The sequence below is a fragment of the Simochromis diagramma genome, unplaced genomic scaffold (assembly GCF_900408965.1).
Source record: "Simochromis diagramma unplaced genomic scaffold, fSimDia1.1 OVJJ01000542.1, whole genome shotgun sequence".
NCBI classification, from domain to species: domain Eukaryota; kingdom Metazoa; phylum Chordata; class Actinopteri; order Cichliformes; family Cichlidae; genus Simochromis; species Simochromis diagramma.
The window spans coordinates 1-23,322 of NW_024386846.1; the positions used below are offsets into that span (position 1 = coordinate 1).

Here is a 23,322-nt window from a genome sequence, read left to right on the forward strand (position 1 = left end):
AAAACTATAAACATAAAAGGTGTAAACACTTGTATTAATAAAGTGTGAAATAGGACACTAAAAGTTCTTTTGCTGAGCTTCTGTTGATGTTGTACAGTCTGGGAGGAAAATACAAGCAATAAATACAAAAATGGGCGTGGATATACTGGGGAAAAGGCATGTCGAATGCATGAGCATGATACGGAGACCAAGAGGGAATTGCGTCAGATAAAGATTAATAGCTTTCATATGGACGAGGATCATGCTCGGGACAGCGTTGCGAACAAAATGAAAAAACACGGATAGTTATAGAGGAATTCAAAATTTGGTGAAATTTGTTGCAACGAAACTGGGAACAGTCAAGACTGAGTTGAATTTAAGAAATCTAAACGATTAGATCTCTGAGCTCATCAATGGAAAGATCCTCCCACTATCCATGGCACAGCAGTCCAAAGGATCTTCAGGTACTTGTTGTTGAAAGCAGTTTTCCAGAGACTGTTGTAGCTAAGTGGTTGATTTCATACTTGTTGATCCGTTAATCTAAAACACTCAACCTGCTCTGAAGCAGGTTTGACTCTACAGTTTAAGTCACTATGGTGATATGCTCCAGTAGAAAGTGAGCTACCTTCATAGTTACCTCGTGACTCATACCTGTGTGTTTGTTGGCATTGCTGTGTAGATTGTGTTTTAAACTGCAGCTGCAGTGCATTTTAACAACCTTAAGGAAGCTGTTATGCATATGGTGTAGATTAGCCAACAGATTTCTTTTTTTTTTACCTGATGGAGAACACATGCAGTGTAGTAGCTGCCCCTCCGTTATGGTATTTTGCTTCAATCATCACTCAAGATCACAGAGTTTCATACAAGACACTTTCTTTGGTCATGTACATCGTTATCAGGCAGGAGGAACGTCTTACATGAGGATATGCAGATTTTGGTCATCGCACACGCCCTAACCCCAAATGTATGAATGAACTCCTACGAACTTTCTCATGTATTTTGTGGTGTGTATTTTAAAAACTTATGATTGTTCATTTTAGATGGAAAACTTACAATAACAATTATGCCTCTGTAACAATGAAATATAATCGAATATAGTTCCTCTACTGTGTATTGTTGTATTTTGTTGTCAGTTATTTCATTTTAACCTTAATTTTTATATTTTACTTCCGTCTAGTTAAATTACACTTTTTAATTTTTCATATTTATTCCTATCTTATTCATAGCCTTTTCCCTTTTTTTTTCTTTGGCACAGAGCATTGTCTAAGCCTTATCACTGCATATCGTACTGTGTATGACTGGTGTACGTGACAACATAAAATTTGAATTTGAATTGAAATTTGCCTCACTCAGTTCATTTTAGCCTCAGTTGTGTCAGGGTTAACTTTAACATTCAGAGTATTTGTCATGATGAGCTGTTTGTGTTGTCAGGTGAACGGCGGCATTCAGAATCGGCTGGAACAAGAAGTCCTGCACTACGACTACCACGCCTCCTTCTTCGACATCTTTGTAGGTTCTTTCTTTTGCTTTAAATGATCAACTTTATATCATTTATTTTATGTGGGGGGTTTTTTTTCACTATTTTTTCCTTCCTTTTTTGTTTCCCTCCTCCTTCTGTGCCACCTTCACCTTCCTCCCCTCCCTCAGCTGCTGGCAGTTTTCAGGTTTGCCGTCCTCATCCTGGCCTACGCTGTCTGCAAGCTTCGTCACTGGTGGGCCATCGCGGTAGGTTTTAAGGCTGTACGCCACAACAGTGCTTTCTGTAATTGCGCCAGCAGAGGGCGCTGCCCAGCAAGAGCTCACATTGTTGGGTGCACAGTGAAGTGTCTGGCAGGAGGATGCACTAATTCTTGTTTCTGTGCATTAAATATGTCATCAGGGGGCATCAGTGTTTGTTACAGGCTGATTCTGTGATTTTCCATTTCACTTCATTATATTCAGTATATTTAGAGAGTTAAAGACCATTAACATGAGGATGTTTTCAGGTAAAAGGGGTTCTGTTTAAAATATTAGCAAAAATAACAGCATGAGCATTTCTGATGTTTTCTGTCTTTGTGCAGATCACCACTGCAGTCAGCTGTGCTTTCCTGATTGCTAAAGTCATTTTGTCGAGGCAAGAAAAAGCTTTACAATTCCTAACTGTCTGCACTCCTGGGTGTACACACACACACACACACACCACACACACACACACACACACACACACACACACACACACACACACACACACACACACACACACCTTAACAGCACCTCAGAAAACAGGGTGGTACTTAAAGCTTTGATCTAAGAAACCTGACAACATCTAATATTTTCATTGTTTTGTAACAAAAATGTTGCACTGACTTTTAGTTTTTTACTTCTAATAATATCTTTATTTATTTTAGTATTGGTGTCAATGTCCACACACAAAAACCTCTTAGAGGACAGTTTGTTGTTGGAGTTAATTTTCCTCTGCAGTCTTTGCTCCATATTTCCCCGATGGCGATGCAAACATGTATGAGGATTTAAGGAAGTGAAGCAAACTTCCTGTACAGGAAAACCTGTAATTGCTGCTGCTTAACAATATAAATATTTGTTTTTGCAGCTTCTAAATTTTAAATGCTCAGATTTTGTATGCTTTGTGTAGAATTACGTATTCATATTGGGACGTGTGTGTTTCTTGTGTAGCTGCTGAGTCAGGGGGCCTTTGGGTACCTGCTGCCCATCATCTCCTTCGTTCTGGCCTGGATAGAAACGTGGCTGCTCGACTTCAAGGTCCTGCCTCAGGAGATCGAAGACGAAAACAGTGAGTCTCAATTGAGCTAATAATAAAAAAGGCACCTTCATTACTGTTGCAGTACTGCTGCTGTCACTGCTGTGATCTCTGTCAACAGATCGTTTACCTTACAGGCTCCTTTTAAAACCTTCCTTTAAGTAGCAAAAGAATGTGAAAAAACAAGTACTATGACTCAAGAAGCCTCTGAGTGGAGAATGAAAAAGAAACAAGAAAACGATAAAGAACAGCAGCAGGCGCTCTGGTGAACCACTGCCACCTGCTGGTGAACATTCAAAGCTACATACTGAGTAATTTTATTCAGTTGCTTATTAAATAAAAGATCATGGGATAGAAGTTATATTATAATTATTTATTATAATGTTAGAGTACAAAGTGTAATGCATCAGCTTCCTGTTGCTATTTCACAGGTAATTATTAATAATTATATGCTATGAACAAAATCTGCAAATGTGTTTACTCACCTGATAAATGAAAGTTATTTCACCACTGTTATGTTATTCTAACCTCATTGATGTCCTGCTGATGCAGTTATTCCTGCTTCCTTCATCCTTCTGTGTTTCAGGACATCAGTCCATCATAGATACAAGTAGGGCTCCTCTCCTGGGTCCAGGTCCTTTATCTGATTGGCAGTTCTACTCTCCGCCAGAGTCTTTGCAGGTCTGTTTCCTCCCACTGACATCAGACAAACCCAAACACACCCGACACACTCGCTTCAGCTGTCGCTCCTTCAGACTGCTCAGTCTGATGATTCTGACTCTTCATTCCCATTTAAATGAGCGCACAGACACAAAATATGAAGATATACAGTTCATTTTATTGTCATTATTATTATTATTATTATTATTATTATTATTATTATTATTATTATTATTGTCATTATTATTATTATTATTATTATTATTAGAGTTTTTAGATTTCCAGCTTTGCACTTCACACCCAGCAATGAGTGGCGTAGCTCCTTCAGTATTTGTTTCACTGCACAGTGAAAGGAGCTTTTTCATCTGCAGACATCTTATTGCTTAGAAAATAATTCAATTACTCAGCTGCCTCTGCAGTGAGCCTTCCCTACAATGGGTGGGCCCATCCTTTGCAGACACAGACACTCTCCAGAGCAGAAGCAGAGCTGCAGTCGATAACACAAAATACAAAAATAATTCCCGTTTCTGTAAAATGTGAAGAATTAAAAGTGAAGGTTTATTCTCACACCAGCCTCCTGCAGCTGCTTTGAACCTGCAGCCTCCTGCAGACGATTAAGACAAGCGCGCCTCAGATGTTTCACAACAGGTCAATAAACAAGAAAAATTTAAAAATGATGAAACCTGACAAGACGGGAATTGTCAGGCTGGTTATCAGTGGCTGAATTTTCAAAATAAGAGCGAAGGGCATCATCTGCTATTAAGCATTTGTAGATGCCATTAATGTGTTTAAGGATAATACATTTAGTTTGCATGAATACCTGAGCCGTCCGGGTTCAGAGGGGTCGTCTTCTAATCTGAAGGTTGGCAGTTAAAATCCTGGCTCCACCGTTCTTTTATCGTCCTACATTTTCTGTGGTGTTTCTATAAAAACGCTGACCGATTTCCCTTTCGTGTTCAGACTCTGACGAGGAGCTGGATGATAAACACGAACCTGAAAAAGGGCTCATTACACAAGTGACTTAACAGGTAAGAATTACGTAATGACAGACGTCAGTCAGGATTCGTATCCACAGTATTAGTCTGATGTGCTGTTTTTTTCTCCACAGGATCTCCGATCCTGAACATGGAGGGATTTTTGGGTCCTCCAGCATTGTGCTACTGAGGGGGAAAACTTCTGCCTTACACACCTTCAGCCATTTTAGTTTGTATTTGTTCATATCCACAAATGCAGCTCACGTTCTGATATCAGCCTTCTGCACGTACACCGCGACCGGGAAAGTGCCACTTAAAAGTTTCAGTGTCATGAACTCTGGTTACTGTATGAGTTTTGTTTCTCCACCTTTAAAGAACTCGAGACCTTACAAGAGATTTATCAGAAATAAATCATTACATCCTTATCAGTATCCATCCATAATTCAAAGCATTACATTCATTTTAAAACTTAAAAATATATATTTACACTTTCAATTAAAAAACAGAGTGTTAATGTCTTATTTCCAGCATAATGTTTACTTATAATTCTGTGATCATTTTCTTGTGCTTCGGTTGAGTCACTGCAAAGGAAAATAAGCTCATGGATGCCACAGAAAGGATTGTTCAGCCAGTATTGAGCCTGCAGACCAGACTGTAGCAGAAAGAGAAAGTCAAACTCTTAGAGATGTTTATGATTACTTCAATGTCTTAAAAATGTGCATGAAAGAATATTAAGGTAACATATAGAGATGTGAACGATACTGTTTGTTTTGAAACGAGAGTGAAGGATTGTGTGTTAAAGAAAACGAGCCATAAACGTGCAGCATGTACACTCGGAGATTTGGGTTTAGTGCACTGAACAGAAGGGACGCTGCTCTCGAAAGCTGCTGTGACGGGCGGGGAAACGTTCTAATGCAAATGTACATATCTTCATGCATGCTTTGCAAGCTCAGTGGATGTTTATTCTTTTTTTTCTTTTTTAAAGAAAAGCCCGTCTGTATAACAGAATCATTAAAATGTTAAAGGTTATGTGGTTTTGTTTAATTGTTTATGTCAAACGTCGACCTTAAAGAGATCAACAGAATAAGAACTTGGACATAAATTAGCCTTATGAATAAATAAAGTGTGAAAATATCAGTTTGTTTCAGGTAATGTCAGCTGTTTATTAAAAAAAATATTCCTTTAAAAAACTTTTTCACCTCTATTTTTTCTTAAACCTAATTACTAGTCTTAATTAAGGTGAACAGACTCTGAATGGGGGACTTTTATTTTAATTGTGTGTCATATATTAATTACATTTATTGAATTAAATAAAGATTAAGCCTTATTTTTAACGAAGACATGCTACTGAATACATGGACTGTAGATAAAAGATGGAGGTGAGCTTTTACTAGAGTTATTAGTTTTGAATTTTCTAGTTTTTATTTTTCATTCCATTTTGACTTTTTAAGGTCAGTTTAGTGTCAGTTAGTCTCCAGAGTGAATTTTCTTCTTTCAGTGTAGTTTTTAGTAGTTTCAGTTACTTTTAGGCTTTTAAATTATTATTGTTATATGGAGGCCAAATGTCAGAGGGAACATTTATGAAAATCAGCAGAGAGATCACTAAAAATAAAGATTTACCCCCTATTTTTAGTTTAGTTTTCCAAGTTCAAAGTCTTGAAATGTTTTATTTTTTATCTCAGTTTGGGTTTAGATTAGATTAAATTTTCGGGAGTTTTTGGGGGGTTTTTTTTGTTTGTTTGTTTTTTGCTAAGCAAGCATTGTCAACATGCTCCATCCATAAAATACAGCTCAACCTTTATTTAATTTAATCTATGTTTTATTCAGTAAATAAGATCAAACTAATTTTTTGGGGGGGGGGGGGACTTTTTATTTAGTAATTTTTGTGGCAATAACCAAACAAACAAGCAACATATTAACATTCTCTGACATAAGACCATTTAAGAGAGACCTACATCTGCCTGAAGGAGCTCGTAAAGATTCAGTCTTTGTCTGTAGTCACAGTCTGGAAATGATGCCACATATGAAGCAACACACGGAGGTAAACGACTCGATGTGGTAAAATCCTGAAGCCGGAGGATGAAATACTGACACCACCTGCACGGCTGGTTATGTGCGGCTAAAATGAGAAGTGAGAATTTCTGGACCTTTGAACCCCTTAAAAAGCTTTCAGCTTCATTATAAAGATTACCCGTTCTTATATTTTGCTTGTTCTTATGTTATTATATTGTATTTTGCTTGCAGACAAGAATTTTGGATATGGTTGTCTTACCCAGAGATGGGCAGTAACGCGTTACTGTAATCTGATTACTTTTTTCAGGTAACGAGTAAAGTAAGGGATTACTATTGCAAAAACGGTAATTAGATTACCGTTACTTTCCCGTAACGCTGCGTTACTGCGTTACTAAAACCGTGATTTTTTTGCAAGAATGGCTCACGACAGTGACGTAAGCGAGTGCGACATTCGTGACAACAGCTGTGTGCAGATCAACAATGGATCACATATCGAGTGTGGGAGAGAGTATGAGCGTGCAGCGTTTAAAGCGTGGAAGTACTGACCTTACTTTGAGTTTGAATCCATAAAAAGTCACAAAAACATTAGTGTCCGTTGTGCGTGGGAAGAAAACTTCTTTTTACAGCGAAAAAACCCCTAAACTTCCAAACAAGCACCGAGTAGCTACGACGTAATGGGAAACTCACAGAGAAACTCACAGATTCTTCAACTGATCGCGGCACACCTGCACCAGGGTAAGCCTCCGCCTACGGCACTTCTGCTTTACAGGTGAAAATAGAGCAACAGGACCGCTGAGTCTTTGATGTTATTTATTTTCTGCTGTGTTTTACTTGCATCTATTTGAAAGAGTGAGTGTAAACACACAAAAAAATATATTTTATGTGCTGGAATGTGCAGAAAATAAGTTTAAATGTTAAACAAATTTCTTCCAGTCAGAGAATGTTGCATATAATTCAATTTTTGCTTGATGCATAAAGTTAAAAGGTTAAAACTAATAAAACAAGTTTTAAAAAGAGACTTTTCCATTTGATTACATTTTGTATGATGGATTATGTAGAAAAAGTAGAATTGGGCTGAAAGATCTATCGCTTTATCACCTCTTCAGGTTGTAAATCGTGTTTTTAAAAAGTAACTAATTAAGTAATTAATTACTTTTGAAAATAAGTATTCAGTAAAGTAATGGGATTACTTTTTTGGGGGAGTAATCGGTAATTAGTTACTGATTACTTTTTTCAAGTAACTTCACCAACACTGGTCTTACCTGTGGTTTCTCTTGATTGTGTGTGAAATGTGCGTGTAGCTTAGTTCAGTATGTAACCCCAGATAGTGGTTTGGCTTCAGGGTAAAGTAGCAGCAGTCTATAAAGGGCTGCCAGTTAACATCAGACGGCCTCTGATGTCCAAATGAAGCTTTCTGAAGCTTGGATTGAAAAACGGTTCATTACTCGAAGCTTTTCAACACAGTCCTGTTTGGTGACATCTGGTGGACAAAACTATGAAGCGCAGCTTGAATCTACAGCTTATAATGAACTGCTTCATTATGATTGCCCACTCTGCAGAGATGAACTGACAGCTTCTCTTTAATGTCACGTGACAGTTGTGTCTGATATCGGGCTGATATGGTGCTTTGAACATGTATTTGTTTTACGTGAAAAAAATTCTGTTATGTCGATTTTAATAATAAATAATTTAGATGAATAAAACGTTCTTGTGTAAACATGTGCCATGGTGTGTTCTCCTGTTGCTTGTGACTTCTTGTAGTTTGTTAGTAATAAAAAATACACTAAATATAACAATGTAAAGCACAATATTATAATAGTTGTGAGTATTGTGCTGTGAGGTCACTGCCTCCACCTGATTATGTAATTAACCAGCAGACTGGTACGTTTATATATAATATACTATAAGTTATATCATTATAATTATGTGTATATCATATTTCTTATGTACATTTTAGACCTGGGAGCAGAAATGCTGATGAACTGGTTTTTATTCAGGAACAGGCAGAGCGTCCTCTCTTCCTGGCTCCATGTCTATAATTATGTCACACACTGATTCGCTCTCACAAAATCACCAAAACACAGCACAAATCCCACCAATGGTTCAATTCCTTATAAATCATTGAATCAGGTACTGAAGCAGTGACGTGCTGAATGAAGCTTCAGACGTCATTGATCACGTGACTCTGTTCAGTCAAACCAAGCCTCAGCACAGCGTTTCTGAAGCAGTGTGTTGATTTTTTGACACATGTGCCGGAGCTTCAGCTTCAAACGGGCCGTCACCATCAGAGTTGCTGGAACCATGTCCCACTACTGGCTACTCTGTTTTATTCTGTGTTAAGTTTTTGAATGTGAATTTTCTGTGTTAAGAATAACAAAGAAAATGTAATGAAGTGATTTTAAAGTTTAAACTTTGTGTTAAATCTTGTGAGTCAGAGAGAGAGAGATGAGGTGTGGGTGGACATCAGATGATCAAATGTCAACAACCTGATTGGCCCAAGTGTGCAGATGTGACGTCCACTGAGGGAAGGGGGGAGAAAGGGTGAGCAGGTATAAAAGTGAGGTGAAGAAGAGATTCGGGGTTCTTCCCTTTTGTCCTCTGTGAGATGAGCAGTTCAGAAGTTTGGATCTAAGAGGTTCACAGTTCAAATTCCAGCAGAGACGCTAAAAGGAGAACCACAGTCCAACCTGTGAATGTTTTTAACCCTGCACCAAACAAAACAACAATTCAACAGACAGTTCTATAAAACTGTGGATGATTCAAAGTGCTGCTATAACTGCACAACAAAACTGCAGTGAGAAAAGCTTTGGATGTTCAGTTTAGTTATAATGACAGTTAAACAACTAAAATACTCGATTAAGTAGGTGAGAAAAAGTTACATTTACTGGATCAGTTTAAGACCAAAATACATTTGAATGAATTACTTACATGGACACTTTGTGAAAAATTACTAAACAGTTCAGACAAAATTTTACTAAAACCTTGAATTAAACTTGAAAGTTTTCATTTCGAGCACATCTTGATGTTTTCATTGAAAATCCACTGTGACTGTGTACACAGAAAAGACTACAAAATAATGTTTGTTTGTTTGTTTGTTTTGTAAACACTGTGGACCGATCTGCATTTGTTGTTGCTAAATTTAAATATTTGTTACTATTTAATGATCATAATCTCATTTGAACATAGGTTTGATTTAGTGGAGTCAGTTGTTCCCATGCATCATTCTGTAAGTGTGAGAATGAACTAAGATTAGAAAATGTCAAAATATAAAGTGTCATTTATTTTTATTCATCACAGCATCCTAAACTTTGCTGAACTTTTTGAAATATAAAATGAACTCACTGAGTGTTGACTGTCAAACTTCAAACATCCAAGTAAAGATAAACTATTAAACTTTAACTGGGTCAGACTTGTTACTGCATGATGTAATCACACATACCACACCCTGCATCATGTGATTGGCTCTTGGTCGCTCTGTAAGAATATTTCTTTAGTGCCTCCCTTCACAGATGTGTCTGTATCAGGATGGGTCTAAACAACATGGTGTAAATGCAGTTGCTGGTGAGCCTCATTTCCTGTAGGAGGTGAACAAGAGCAGAGATCTGTTTCCCTTCAGAGCACAGAGGTTGTTTCTGTTCAGAGGAAGTGAAACTGTCTGACAGTCACTGAGAGACGGTGAAACGGCACAGCACATGAATCAAATGGATCAAACAAAATTCTGCTGTTCAGTCTGTTTGGATCTACTGAAGGATCCGGTGGCTATTCCCTGTGGACACAGCTACTGCATGAACTGTATTAAAAGCTTCTGGGATGAAGAGGAAAAGAAGAAAATCTACAGCTGCCCTCAGTGCAGACAGACTTTCACAGCGAGGCCTGTCCTGGAGAAAAACACCATGTTAGCAGATTTAGTGGAGGAGCTGAAGAAGACTGGACTCCAAGCTGCTCCTGCTGATCACTGCTATGCTGGACCTGAAGATGTGGCCTGTGATGTCTGCACTGGAAGAAAAATGAAAGCATTCAAGTCCTGTTTAGTCTGTCTGGCATCTTACTGTGAGAAACACCTTCAGACTCATTATGATTCACCTACATTCAGGAAACACAAGCTGGTGGAGCCCTCCAAGAAGCTCCAGGAGAAGATCTGTTCTCGTCATGATGAGGTGATGAAGATGTTCTGCCGTACTGATCAGCAGAGTATCTGTTATCTCTGCTCTGTGGATGAACATAAAGGCCACGACACAGTCTCAGCTGCAGCAGAAAGGACTGAGAGGCAGAGAGAGCTGGAGGTGAGTCGACAAAACATCCAGCAGAGAATCCAGGACAGAGAGAAAGATGTGAAGCTGCTTCAACAGGAGGTGGAGGCCATCAATCAGTCTGCTGATCAAACAGTGGAGCACAGTGAGAAGATCTTCACTGAGCTGATCCATCTCATCCAGAAAAGAAGCTCTGATGTGAAGCAGCAGATCAGATCCCAGCAGGAAACTGAAGTGAGTCGAGTCAAAGAGCTTGAGGAGAAGCTGGAGCAGGAGATCACTGAGCTGAAGAGGAAAGATGCTGAGCTGAAGCAGCTCTCACACACAGAGGATCACATCCAGTTTCTACACAACTACCCCTCACTGTCAGCACTCAGTGAGTCTACAGACTCATCCAGCATCAATATCCGTCCTCTGAGCTACTTTGAGGATGTGACAGCAGCTGTGTCAGAGGTCAGAGATAAACTACAGGACATTCTGAGAGAGGAATGGACAAACATCTCACTGACAGTCACTGAAGTGGATGTTTTACTGTCAGATCCACCAGAGCCAAAGACCAGAGCTGAATTCTTAAAATATTCATGTGAAATCACACTGGATCCAAACACAGCAAACAAACAGCTGTTATTATCAGAGGGGAACAGAAAAGCAACATTAATGAATCAACAACAGTCTTATTCTGATCATCCAGACAGATTCACTTGGTGGTTTCAGGTCCTGAGTAGAGAGAGTCTGACTGGACGTTGTTACTGGGAGGTGGAGTGGAGAGGGAGAGTTTATGTAGCAGTCGCATACAAGAATATCAGCAGAAAAGGAGATGAATCTAAATTTGGATGTAATGACAAATCTTGGTCATTAGATTGTATCAACAACAGTTATACATTTTGGTACAACAACATCCAAACTCGTGTCTCAGGTCCTCGTTCCTCCAGAGTAGGAGTGTACCTGGATCACAGAGCAGGTATTTTGTCCTTCTACAGCGTCTCTGAAACCATGACTCTCCTCCACAGAGTCCAGACCACATTCACTCAGCCGCTCTATGCTGGACTGTTGGTTTACTATGAATATGGAGCCACTGCTGAGTTGATTAAGCTCAAATAGACTGAAGTCTTTCATATTGTGGGTTTAAATCTGTGTTTTAGTTTCATTTTAGTTTCTCTCCATCATTTCTGCACAGAGATCAGCTGTCAGTCAAACATTATGGGTGGTACCTCCACATCTTCTAGTTGTTCTCTTGATGTTTCTGGGTTTTTAAAGGAGATCTTTCCTGTGACTGTTTATGGAGGCTATCACTGCTCATCATCATTTTGATTTACTAAAATATTTCTCCACATGAAAATGTAAACTTCTCTATCCTCTAAATGTTTCTGGAATATTTGTATTGAAAAATGTCGACATTTCTCTTCATGAGTATGGCAGACCATGTGTGTGTGTTTGTGTTTGTTTTTGTCAAAATCATCAAACAAATGAGGAAAAACTGTGATTTTAATGAATGAATTCATATATTGTGTTGATGTTTTATTGTGTGAATAAACTGGAAGGTTTGACTATAAATCAAACTTTGAACAAAGTCTTTTCTTCTGTCTTCATTCCAGGATCTCACTCAAATCTGACGCAGAAAATATGAAACTAATCTGAGAGAATAACTGAAGCAGTTTTCCTCCTGAAGCATCACAAAGTTCAGAGTTCATGTTTAGAGCAGAAGATTCAGCAGTCGCTCTGTGACCTTTCAACTTTCTTCACTAAAACAGCTTCATTACAGAGAAACAAGTCACATTTTCTTGATGTTCTTAAGTCCTTTCAGATGTTTTAATGGTCCTTGAATGCAGCATCAGTGTTACAGGTTGTGACTCCTGTGAACAAACTGACACAGTGTGATATTACACATATTTAAATCTGTCTTTACTGATGATGTTGAAGCTGCTGAAGGCTCAGTGAAGTTTTGTCTTCCTGCAGGTTAACAAATGAAATCTGAAAGTGATGCACAACACAAGAGGGCGCCTTCATCCTGCTAACAGCGATGTAGAGGAGGTTAAAGCACCTCAGCTCAGTTTGTCCATTGTGTCATAGATCATTTTGTGTTATAAAAATGATAAGAATTAAGAATTATTATAATATTAATATAGCACCAGGTTCAGTTACCTTTACATAAAAATTGATGGTAGAATTTTCCTTTAAGGAGCAACTTTTTACTTTTTTACTTTAAGTACATTTCAATAAGGAGAAAAGAAAGAAAGAATGAATGAAGATGGTTTATTGATGAACAGAATGTACAAAGGTGTTTGGTGGTCTGTCTCTCTGCAGAATGGAGCCCCAGCTGTGAAACAGATTAGAGCAGGACCCCCCAGAGCCTAGATGCTGGTGATGGAGATGAAGGTGACTTGAATGAAGCTTGAGTGATAAGAGGTGGAACTGGGCAGGAGGTGCTTTGCACAAAGGCGTCTATGAAGGAGAATGACAGATGCACAGTGAGATTTAAAGTACGCAGCACGAATGGTGATTGGCCTGGAGAAGGCCGGGCCACAGGAAAACATGACTGTCAGTGAAGACATCCATCTGTCTGCTGCTTCTACCATGGCACCATATTCAGCAGAGAAGACCACTTTGGTTTTGTCTCTCTAATTATGCGAGCTGGGACCACATCCTCACTTTAGGTTTGACAGCATTTCTAGTAGATAATGGCAGATGGCTTCAGCATGAACTGAGGCAGCGGTTTGAGGAAGGCCTCACATTATTAAACAGCCCACAAACATAAAGCTCTGCTGCTGCCAAACTTTGTCATATAAACAAGTGCAGAGAACCAGAGGTGTGGACTCGAGTCACATGACTTGGACTCGAGTCAGACTCGAGTCATTAATTTTATGACTTTAGACTTGACTTGAAAAAATGTTGTAAGACTTGTGACTTGACTTGGACTTTTATACCAATGACCTGGGACTTGAATTGGACTTGAACCGGTTTACTTGAAAATACTTGATATTTCACCCCAAATATAAAATGTAACATGCATATTATATAGAGATTGAAAATGTGACGTCATTCAGGGGTAAACCGCAAAGGATTCTGGGAACTCGTGGCAAGAGGTACTAGCGCGCGCAGGCTTTCAATTGAAATCAGTCACACAGCGATAAAAAGAAACACAAAAATGTCAAGAAGCTGTTGTATTATTAACTGCAATAGCCGGTCGCATGACAGCCACGGGAAGCCGACGGGTAAAGAGATCGGTTGTTATCGGATTACGTCGTTGAAGAGAAATTGTTCGAGCCATGTTTCCGAAGTAACAAAGAGGCGACGGATGGCCTGGATTGCAGCCATTCAAAGACAAAATATAACGTCCCAGAACACTCCAGCTCACAGGTTAGTCTGCTCCAAGCATTTACACGAAGGTCAGTGTTTTTTAGTAGTTAATACGTCATTTTCATAACATAATTGGTGATATAGGTTACAAGCAAGTCTGGCGCTGAACAGAAATTGTCGCGCTATGCTCCTTTGTTTATTGTGCATAAATAGTGAATTGTCCTGACACAATATTGCGTTTCGCTTCTGTTATTATGGTACAGTGACAAAAACATATACTTTTATTCACAGGATAAAACAGGTTTTTTGTATCACTAATTGTCCAGTGCGATTACAGCATACAATATTATTGTCACTGCTACATTTCTGTAACGCGTACCAGAAATTATTTCCACTGCTAATTAATTACCGTTGAGCTCAAAGGTTATATTAATAAACGGTTAACGAATGTGTATTTATGACGACGATTTGTGAGACTGGTAAACTTATGATACGTACGATGGTCTTTACTTTCTACACGGTGCATTTCAAGGTCCTGTACCCATCCGTCGGTAAACTGTACCTGGGCTTGTTGCAGTGACCGGAAGTTACTAAACTTCACGAGTGTATGCACTCACTCCAAGAACCGTATGATTATAAATATGCATATAAATATGCTACAATGAGATAGCTGACTTCATCTAACTAGCAAATGTTGTCCAGGCTACGTTGGTGATGCAGTTTTTTTTAAATGTGTATGATATTTTTGTCATGCGATTTTAAAGCCGGTCCTACAACCGCATCCAAGAATAACATGCAGCTTATCTCAGAACTGTTGGTGAAAATTATTCTTGGAGCTAGGTTTAATTGAGCTGCATTTTAAAGAGGTGCAATTTCACAATTTGTGTATATTTTCTAAGTTCACTATTTTGTCATGTGTTGAGAAAAACACAGATTTTAAAATTACATGGTCTAATATTTACATTTAGCATATAACTGCAACATGCTTTTTTCGTTTTTTTTTTAAAGACTCGAAAGGACTTGAAATTCAAAGTTTCAGACTTGTGACTTGACTCGGACTTTTACACCAGTGACTTGAGACTCGACTCTGACTTGCCTGACATTACTTGAGACTTGACTTGAGACTTGAGGATAAAGACTTGAGACTTACTTGAGACTTGCAAAACAATGACTTGGTCCCACCTCTGCAGAGAACTGTGCTGAAATCTGGAGTGACAAAGCAAGGCAGGTACAATTACAAATACAGATATCAGTGTCACAGTAAAAAGCTTCATTTGATCATGAATTTAGTTGTGATGACGAGCTGAGACTAAAAGGTAATCACTTATTCCACTTCCTCACCCAAAGTGGAAACTGCTCCCATCTGGTTCGCCCTCTCCACCTGCTCTAAAACAGAATAAATGTAAAGCACCCGAATCAGCACATGAAACCTAGAGTTGACTTAATGATGCTCAAAGAAAAATATGTTTACCTCACAGATGTCTGTGCAGGTTCTCAGTCATCCAGCTCATGGTAGTCTAAGGAGCTGCTTAGGTTTACCTCACATGTGAGATCATGTGCCTTGGAGAGCATTATGGACAGGAAAGTTTCAGGTCCATGAGGTGAGCATATTCTGGATGTGCAGAGATCACCTTAAGCAAGTAGGACACAAACCTGCATGTGACTGCTGCCTGATGTGACCTCATCCATAAGTATTAAAGGATGGACATAAACTTCCTGTCAGAAATGACTGAAGGTCCTGTGGGAAGTTTTCATCAATAAGTACAGTATATGTATAGCAGTGGAACAGAAGCTGTTGTTGTTGTTTGTTTGTTTGTTTGTTTGTTTGTGTGTGTGTGTGTGTGTGTGTGTGTGTGTGTGTGTGTGTGTGTATATAGAGGTGGAGCCTCCTCCTGTATGGGCTCAAATTGTGGTCATAAATATTTTGTACTTGTAAATCAGAATGCATATATTTTTGCATCTGTAGATAAGAATTTGTGTGTATGTAAAAAATATTTGTGTGTAAAAATATTTACACAAGTTACAAATTATTTTTGTTAAGCTCTGGTTACAGATACAAAGCAGAAAAAAATATGTGTGAAACTCTGCACTCAAGTTTCAACTTACAAGTACGAATTTTGACCCGATTTTTCTTCCTTTCAGCTGATTGGTCAATGTCATGTCAATCACAAATTTAAATATCCAATCAGAGAACAGATGGGTGTGGCTGTCAGAGGGACGCTTTACTGAGCTGCAGGTCCTTGAAGGGTAATACAGTGAGAAAATAAAACAGGCGGGAATTTCAGCTCTGACTCGATCTTTTTTCTACTTTCAACAGAAAATGTTATTTTCAGTATTAAGTGACGTCATCCTCACTATAACCTGTTACTCACTGTGTCACCGTGAAGAATATATTTATACTGTAAAAAAGAAAAGCTAGAAAAACACTTTCATTAATTACACGTGATCTGTTTCTTCTTTTCACGACAGAGTTTTTTCCTGTTTTTTCTCACTGATGCTTCTTTGTGAATAACTCAAAAACAACTGAAGTAATGCAGGTTCATTATAACCAAAACTCCAGACTGACAGCAAAACATGTTAGAAAATGGAAAATCCACAGCAGTGGAAAGTTCAGGAAGGTTTCTTCATGCTTCACAGGCTGCTCAGCAGAGGATGATTTAAAGATGTGTGTGAAATGGAGTGTTACGATTGGTCAGAAAATGTGGTGAATGTTAACTTTTTATAAAGAAAGACAACACATTTAGTCTTTTCATTTAAATATATAAATATTAAGTTGATTAAAAATCAAAGCTAACACTATGCCAGCTTCTAGCTTTGCTTGACAGGTGTAGAAAAAACCTGATGACAGACACGAACTCACAGAAAACTGAAAAGTCAACCAAACACATCCAAACTTTGAGCCCAAAAGCAGCCGTAAACCTGTGTGGTTATTATAGTAAACACTGCAGTCTTTTCTCTGTATGTGTTACTTTATAAATCGATTTATTGTGAGCAACACGAATGGTAACAGATGGAGATCTTTGCTGAAGCACACTGATCACTACATTCACAGATTGCTGTCTTTAACAGTCTCATCATTTTTCTTTCCTTCGTTCTGTGAGAATTTCTCCAAAATAACGTGTTGATCGCAGTTATTGACTGTCTGATATAATAAGTAGCTTTGTTTTAATTGTGCACGGCTCGTCTGTGTCACTGTTTCACAGAACAGCATCATCAAGATGTGACGATAACCAAATTGTCCAGCAGGTGTCGCTGTGGAGATGGTGTCAGATTGTTTTGAAGCCTGGCTTTGCCCATCACTACTCTTTAGCCTTTGGGCATATTTATTTAACATAAAGAGCAGAGTCCATCTTCATCTACATACAGCGCCCCACCATCATGGTGAGAGCCCGTAACAAACATAGTAATGATGTCACAACAAGTTGTACCGTAAAGTCTCAACCAAAGTTCCCCCTGTGACATTAAGAGTAAGGGCTTCAACACGTGTAATCATTTCACTTAACACAAACTGAAGCTTTCAAGTCCTGTTATGATGAGGTGATGAAGATGTTCTGCTGTACTGATCAGCAGAGTATCAGTTATCTCTGCTCTGTGGATGAACATAAAGGCCACGACTGACGTTTACATGAAACTGTAAACTTCTGTGAGCTCGAAATGTTTGTTAAAGATTTGCTTTGATGTATTTGTGTGTTGTTGTTTCTCTTACACTTCACAGACCTTCCTTTATCACACAGATTTTATTTATCATTTTGCAAAGAAAATGTCTGCACTTATATTTCCATTTATATGTCAAAAAAGAATTTTTAGAAGATTTCTTACACACTTACAAAAACGTTAGTAATTTAAATGGACTGTTTGTTTGGTTTTGATGATGTCATCTTTTAAATTCTTAAATTGGAGTTTCCATTATGAATAAGTTACTTGGTAATTAGTCTGATTTATTGGAGACAGTTGTTCCCATGTCTTATTCCAAAAGTGTCAGAAGGAAGTAAGATTACAAAATATTGTGACATTAAGTACAAAGTTTCTTCATTATAACTCCACATATTTTGCTGAAGTGTTTGAAATTCCTGGGTGTTGCCTGCCAAATATCAGCGGCTACGTCCACACGTACATGGGTATTTTTGAAAACACAGATTTTTCTGTGCGTTTGGGCCTTTCGTCCACACTAAACTGCGTTTTGGGTCCCTGAAAAAGGAGATTTTTAAAAAGTCCTGCCAGGGTGGAGATTTTCAAAAACTCAGTTTTAGCGTTTAGGTGTGGACGAGAAAAACTGAGAAAACGCAACGTTAAAGGTGTGCGCCTTTTTTTGACATCACGCTGTGCGCCGCGTTATTGTTTCGGGAAGATGAATTTGTACAATGGCGGACTTAGACAAAAGTTACTGATAATTTTACTCTCTGAAGTTTTAACAGGCTTACATATACACACAGTTACTGTCCCTCCATTTCAAAAGACAGTTGTCACAGTGAACTCTGGACGTGGCTTCTAAATTCTACACAGACGCTCTCACAACCTAAATCCCGACGCCAACCACGTCGTCGGTTTTGGACTAGACCGGGTCGGACCACCGCTTGGTGGGACAACTTTGAAAGCGAGACGGTTCTTCCAGAAGAATGGCGAGAGAACATTTTTGCATGTCGAGCACTTCACTTTTGTCTCTCTGTCAGCCACTTCATCCACACATCGAAGGCCAAACAACCGAAATGAGTTTGCCCGTTAGTGTTGTAAAAAAAGTTGAATGCACACTTTATTATTTAGCTGATGAGGGGAGGTTACGAAAGACTGCAAACGCTTTCGGTCTATCAAGGCAAGTGGTGTCAAAAATAGTAAGACAAGTATGTACGGCAGTTACTGTTCACTTGGGCCCTGTGTTTATACAGTTACCACTCACAGAGTCCAAAGTAGAGGAACTTGTAGCGGGTTTTACCGAGCCTATGGGATTCTTCAGTGTATTGGTGCTGTGGATGGGACCCATGTGGAAATAAAGCAACCATCCACAAATTCTATGGACTATATTAACAGGAAGGGGAGGTTTTCTATGAACATACAAGCCAACGGTGACTACAGGTAGTTAATTTATTAATGTTGTGGTGAAATAACCAGGCAGTGTACACGACGCACCTATTTTTGCAAATTCCATGCTGAACACACATTTGAAAAGTGGCATGATTCCTTCTTCCAAAACAAACAAATCATGGAACATGAGGTGATTCCAGTTTTTCTTATTGGGGATCCAGCATACCCATTGCTTCCTTACCTAATGAAAGAGCACGCAAACTGGGGAAGCACTGCTCAGGAACAGTATGTTGGACTATGCTTATGTCGAGCTCGAATGGTCATTGAATGTGCTTTTGGCAGACTGAAAGCACGGTTTGGAGCATTGCAAAGGTCAATGGACATTAATCTAAACGAACTTCTCCTTGTCATTTATGCCTGTTTTGTGCTCCATAACTACTGTGAGGCCAACAAGGACATGATGGATGAGAATATAGTCACTGAAGTAATTCAGCAGGACAAGGACAAGCAGCCACACAGACTTACCACAGAGCTGACTGCATGACATCAGAAGGGAAGAGGGTCAGGAGAGTCCTTACTGAATTCCTCGATCCATAAAAAGGATTTCTCTTCTATTGTAGGACACCGTCATATCTACAGAAACTGGAAGTCACGGAGTGTGACACTTCACAATCTGTGCACTGTGATCCTGAACATGTTCAAAAAGCAAGTGGCTCCTTACCTTAAGTTAAATGTTGTTTACAGAGAATAAGACCTTTTATTAACATGTTGTATGCATTTTGTCACCCATGTAAAAAAATTCAGTTCATTTCTTTACTGAATAAACTCTGGAGAGAGCCAGTGAGACAAAATCCAAAATACTGTCTTTAGTTTTTAACATTTTTAAAGAAGAAGCCACTTGAAAACAAAAGTAGCTGCCTTTCAAAACAGAAACAAACTTCTCAGAAGTAGGATAAAAGAAGGTTAGACGCTAGACATCCCTGTGGCTGCAGGGCCGCGGACAGTCTGCTTGCCTCCACCCCAGGGAAAAGGGTAACATCTTCTGGTTCTCGGGGCTGACTGCCCCTCTGGGCACGATGGTACCTGGACCTGGGGGTATAGAGTATGTTTGGGGAGTGTGAATGTGTGTTCATTTCTGTTTGTCTCCACATTGGGCAAGTCCTGAATATTTGTATTTGTTGGAATGAGGCTGGTGATGCGTGCTTGTGTCTGTGTGTGCCAGCTGCTCTATGTCTATGTGTCAGGTCGAGTCTCCGCCTCTCTGGGAACATCTCAGGCCCCCCCAGGAGTGGGGGGGCCTGTCTCCCCCGAAAACTCCCTGCTGGTGGCTGATGCTCTCAGGTGTCGGTGCATTGGTGGTTCTCGGTGTCCAGGGGTGGGTGCTCAGATATGTACCAGTCTCGATCCTGGCAGCTGCTTGACGGGGCCTGGCGCCCGTGGCCCGGTCATGCCCCTTCCGGGGGGTGGTGTGCTCTCGGACGCCTGGGTCACCCCAGCCTGGGGCTCTCCTCAGCTCTTTGTGGGAGGGTGGCACAGCTACCCCTCCGGTGGTCCTCCTTGGGCTCTCGCGCTCTGGGGGACCTCTGGATGTCTGGGGCCGGGATCTCCTTCATGCCTGCTTCATGTCCTGGGGGGCAGGGCTATGGCTCCCCACACGTACTCTTCTGCCCTCAGCTAAATGTTACTACTCAGCTTATGAAGAGAGCTAAACATTAAATTATTCAGTGAACACTCAGGAAGCTGTGTCGCATTCTTCAGAGCTTTACTGATTGTACCACTTGTAATACTTCCATTTCTTTTTCTTTCTGTAAAACTGTAATAACAGAAACAATAAGGTATATTTAGTCTCCATACAAAAACACAAATGCTACATTCAATATAGTTGCCATGTGTAAACAACCAATACAAGATCTCAACATCAACACTAAATGAACATAGCATGTCCAGTGATGCAGCAAAAACGTACGCTGATATCTTTAATACCAGCAGGCTAAACAAAGCCCCGCGAGCTAGCTTACACTAGTAATGTAACAGACTTCCTAAACACACAATGATGTCATCGCTTCACTGAACAAGGTACCGATAAGTGAGATCAATCAATCATTTCGCCACACTTACTGTCAGGGTTGGTTGAAGGAGGACCCAAATACGAAACGTTCTGAATGGAAAAAGTGTTTATTTACAAGAAGCTATGAAACAGTGCCAACAATCCACAGTGTGCTCTCAATTCCCAGGCCGTGATTCCTCAAGATCCTTGATATGTGGTGAAGTTTTGTCCTCCTTGGTGCCTATGTACACAGTGTGCTGCTCCCTCCACACGTTTCTGCATTTGACCTAGAAACTAGAGGCGCCACATTCAGTACAGTCCAATCCACCATCTGACAACAACACTTAAAACATTCCACAGGAGATAACAGAAACCACGATCAAAGCACTGAAGAACTAACTGTGCTCGTAGTGTAACAATCCCACACTGTGTCCACTGCCCTCTTAAGTAGGGCTCCTTGATTAGGCACCTCGGCACCAGGTGAGTGATTAATCCCAGGTGTGGCTGGCTCAAAGACGGGAGGCTCTCTGGGCCTGGTATGGCAGCAAATCCAACATACCATGGTACACACACACACGCAACACACACTCACTCCAACTTATAAACAGGGAAGTGAGGGACCAGGAGTAGATCACACCAACAACCAACCATAAGCACTCCAGAAGACAAATGAAACTAATAAATATTCATCTAACCCAAAAACAACACATGATTCCTGGGTGGCAGAGCCAGGCCCATGACACTTACAGATGATGACACTTACAGATGATGACACTTACAGATGATGACATTTACAGATGATGACACTTACAGATGATGACACTTACAGATGATGACACTTACAGATGATGACATTTACAGATGCCTTTTCAAGAGCAACAGATGCAGGAATTGTCAGAGACATGGAGAAATGGACCTTTGCTTGGAGAAAAACTCCTGCTCATCCCCTCACTTGGCGCTTCCCCGTTAACCCACTAGATGGCAGGTTTGCCATTAGGAGATCAGGAATAGACCCATTCATTGAAACGTTGATCCCATTACTTACAGAACAAACGACTCTGACCTGTCATATAACAAACTTGTAAAAAACATGCCTCAGAAATACCCGTGAGACAGAATACGTACTATCAGACACTTGCATGGAGAAACCTTATGAATACCAGCGCTCACACACTCACGTGTGCACGCAGGTACTTGCAGACTCACACTATCTTGGGTGGCTGCTGCCTCAACATATCAAGCATTATTGATTTTGTGTACTGCTTAAAAAGATTCAGCATTTATTATTTACTGTTACCTATGCATGTGTTGGGTGTTGCTCTAATTTTGCTACTGTGTTGTTTTCTTTTTGTTTGTTGTTTTTGTTTTTTGTTCCCGTCCCTGAGTCCAGTCTGGCCTGATTACAATACTTTAGAATAAAAATAACTAATAAAGATCAAACAAACTATGACATTCAAGTGGACCAGTATAGCAAAAGGCCCACTTGGGAAAGTAAATCTGTTGGGCATTTTTCTCGGCCTTCAGACAATAATTCTGATTGCTACAGTTCCAGACAGGACAAAAATAAAGTATTGATCATTTTGTGTTAACGTGAACCCAGATGCAGACACAATGCGAAGCACTCTCTTGAATTTCACAAACTTTATTTGCAAACAGGAAATACTTGGCCTGTGGCAAACAGGTAATCAACAATGAGACAGACTTGGGGAACGAGGGAGTTGCAGGGCGAAGGCACTGTGACACTGTGACCCTCTACAAAATGCCAGGTTTAGATAAGTTAGTGAAACAAAGTGATCAGCCGTCTTATCCTGTCTTGTGATACAAAATACATCCTCTGTAATCCACAAGGGTGTAACCATGGTTATCCTTGAATCGGTGCATTGTCAGCAAGATTGTTTGTTTGTTTTTTTCCTTTTGACCAGATGCAACTGGTTTCCTGTGCCAACAACGTGTGGTGCTGTGGTAAAGAATAGAGAAGGCGCACAGATTGAGCTGCTGTTATCTTCACAGGAAGGTTTGTTCTTCACAATAGTGTCTTTGAACAGCTTCAGGAATCATTACATTCAATGCAAAGGAAAGACCTTCTGCTTCAGTCCCATTTACAATACATGGCCACAGTTTCCTTTGCTAGAGTCTGTATAAATCTCTCAGCACAACTCTGACAAAAAATGCTGCTTGAGTCCATTCAAAATATTACAACTACAATATCGAACATTAAACTTTATCATATATAAAAATATAGCATTCTTTATAAAGACACACAAACACACTTGTGCTCCCTGTACTTCCTTTTTAAATACATTTATAAAGCATATTAAATGAATCTGT

General features: G+C 39.7%; 2 protein-coding genes and 1 long non-coding RNA gene across 3 annotated transcripts; 2 read left to right on the plus strand and 1 right to left on the minus strand.

Moving 5' to 3' along the window:
* Positions 1-1,410: 1,410 nt before the first annotated feature.
* On the plus strand, positions 1,411-3,577 carry LOC120732028 (STARD3 N-terminal-like protein; the record flags this gene model as incomplete). Its single annotated transcript, XM_040029405.1, has 5 exons — positions 1,411-1,488; positions 1,627-1,704; positions 2,040-2,102; positions 2,650-2,767; positions 3,321-3,577. Coding segments are annotated over 5 exons (594 nt in total), but the record flags the coding sequence as incomplete, so codon positions are not given.
* A 6,475-nt stretch (positions 3,578-10,052) lies between these two features.
* LOC120732030 (tripartite motif-containing protein 16-like) lies at positions 10,053-11,852 on the plus strand. The gene has a single exon (XM_040029407.1). The coding sequence runs from the start codon at positions 10,074-10,076 to the stop codon at positions 11,730-11,732; it is 1,659 nt and encodes a 552-aa protein (XP_039885341.1). The 5' UTR covers positions 10,053-10,073; the 3' UTR covers positions 11,733-11,852.
* Positions 11,853-12,902: 1,050 nt separating this feature from the next.
* LOC120732033 lies at positions 12,903-22,035 on the minus strand. The gene is made up of 3 exons (XR_005695489.1): positions 21,066-22,035; positions 19,473-20,760; positions 12,903-13,073 (listed from the first exon to the last, which is right to left on the minus strand). It is a non-coding gene; the product is annotated as an uncharacterized LOC120732033 (long non-coding RNA).
* Between the last annotated feature and the right edge of the window lie 1,287 nt (positions 22,036-23,322).

Bases quoted from the DNA above. Each gene is read 5' to 3' on its own strand.
- LOC120732030 (XM_040029407.1), top strand. From the start codon at position 10,074: ATGAATCAAATGGATCAAACAAAATTCTGCTGTTCAGTCTGTTTGGAT.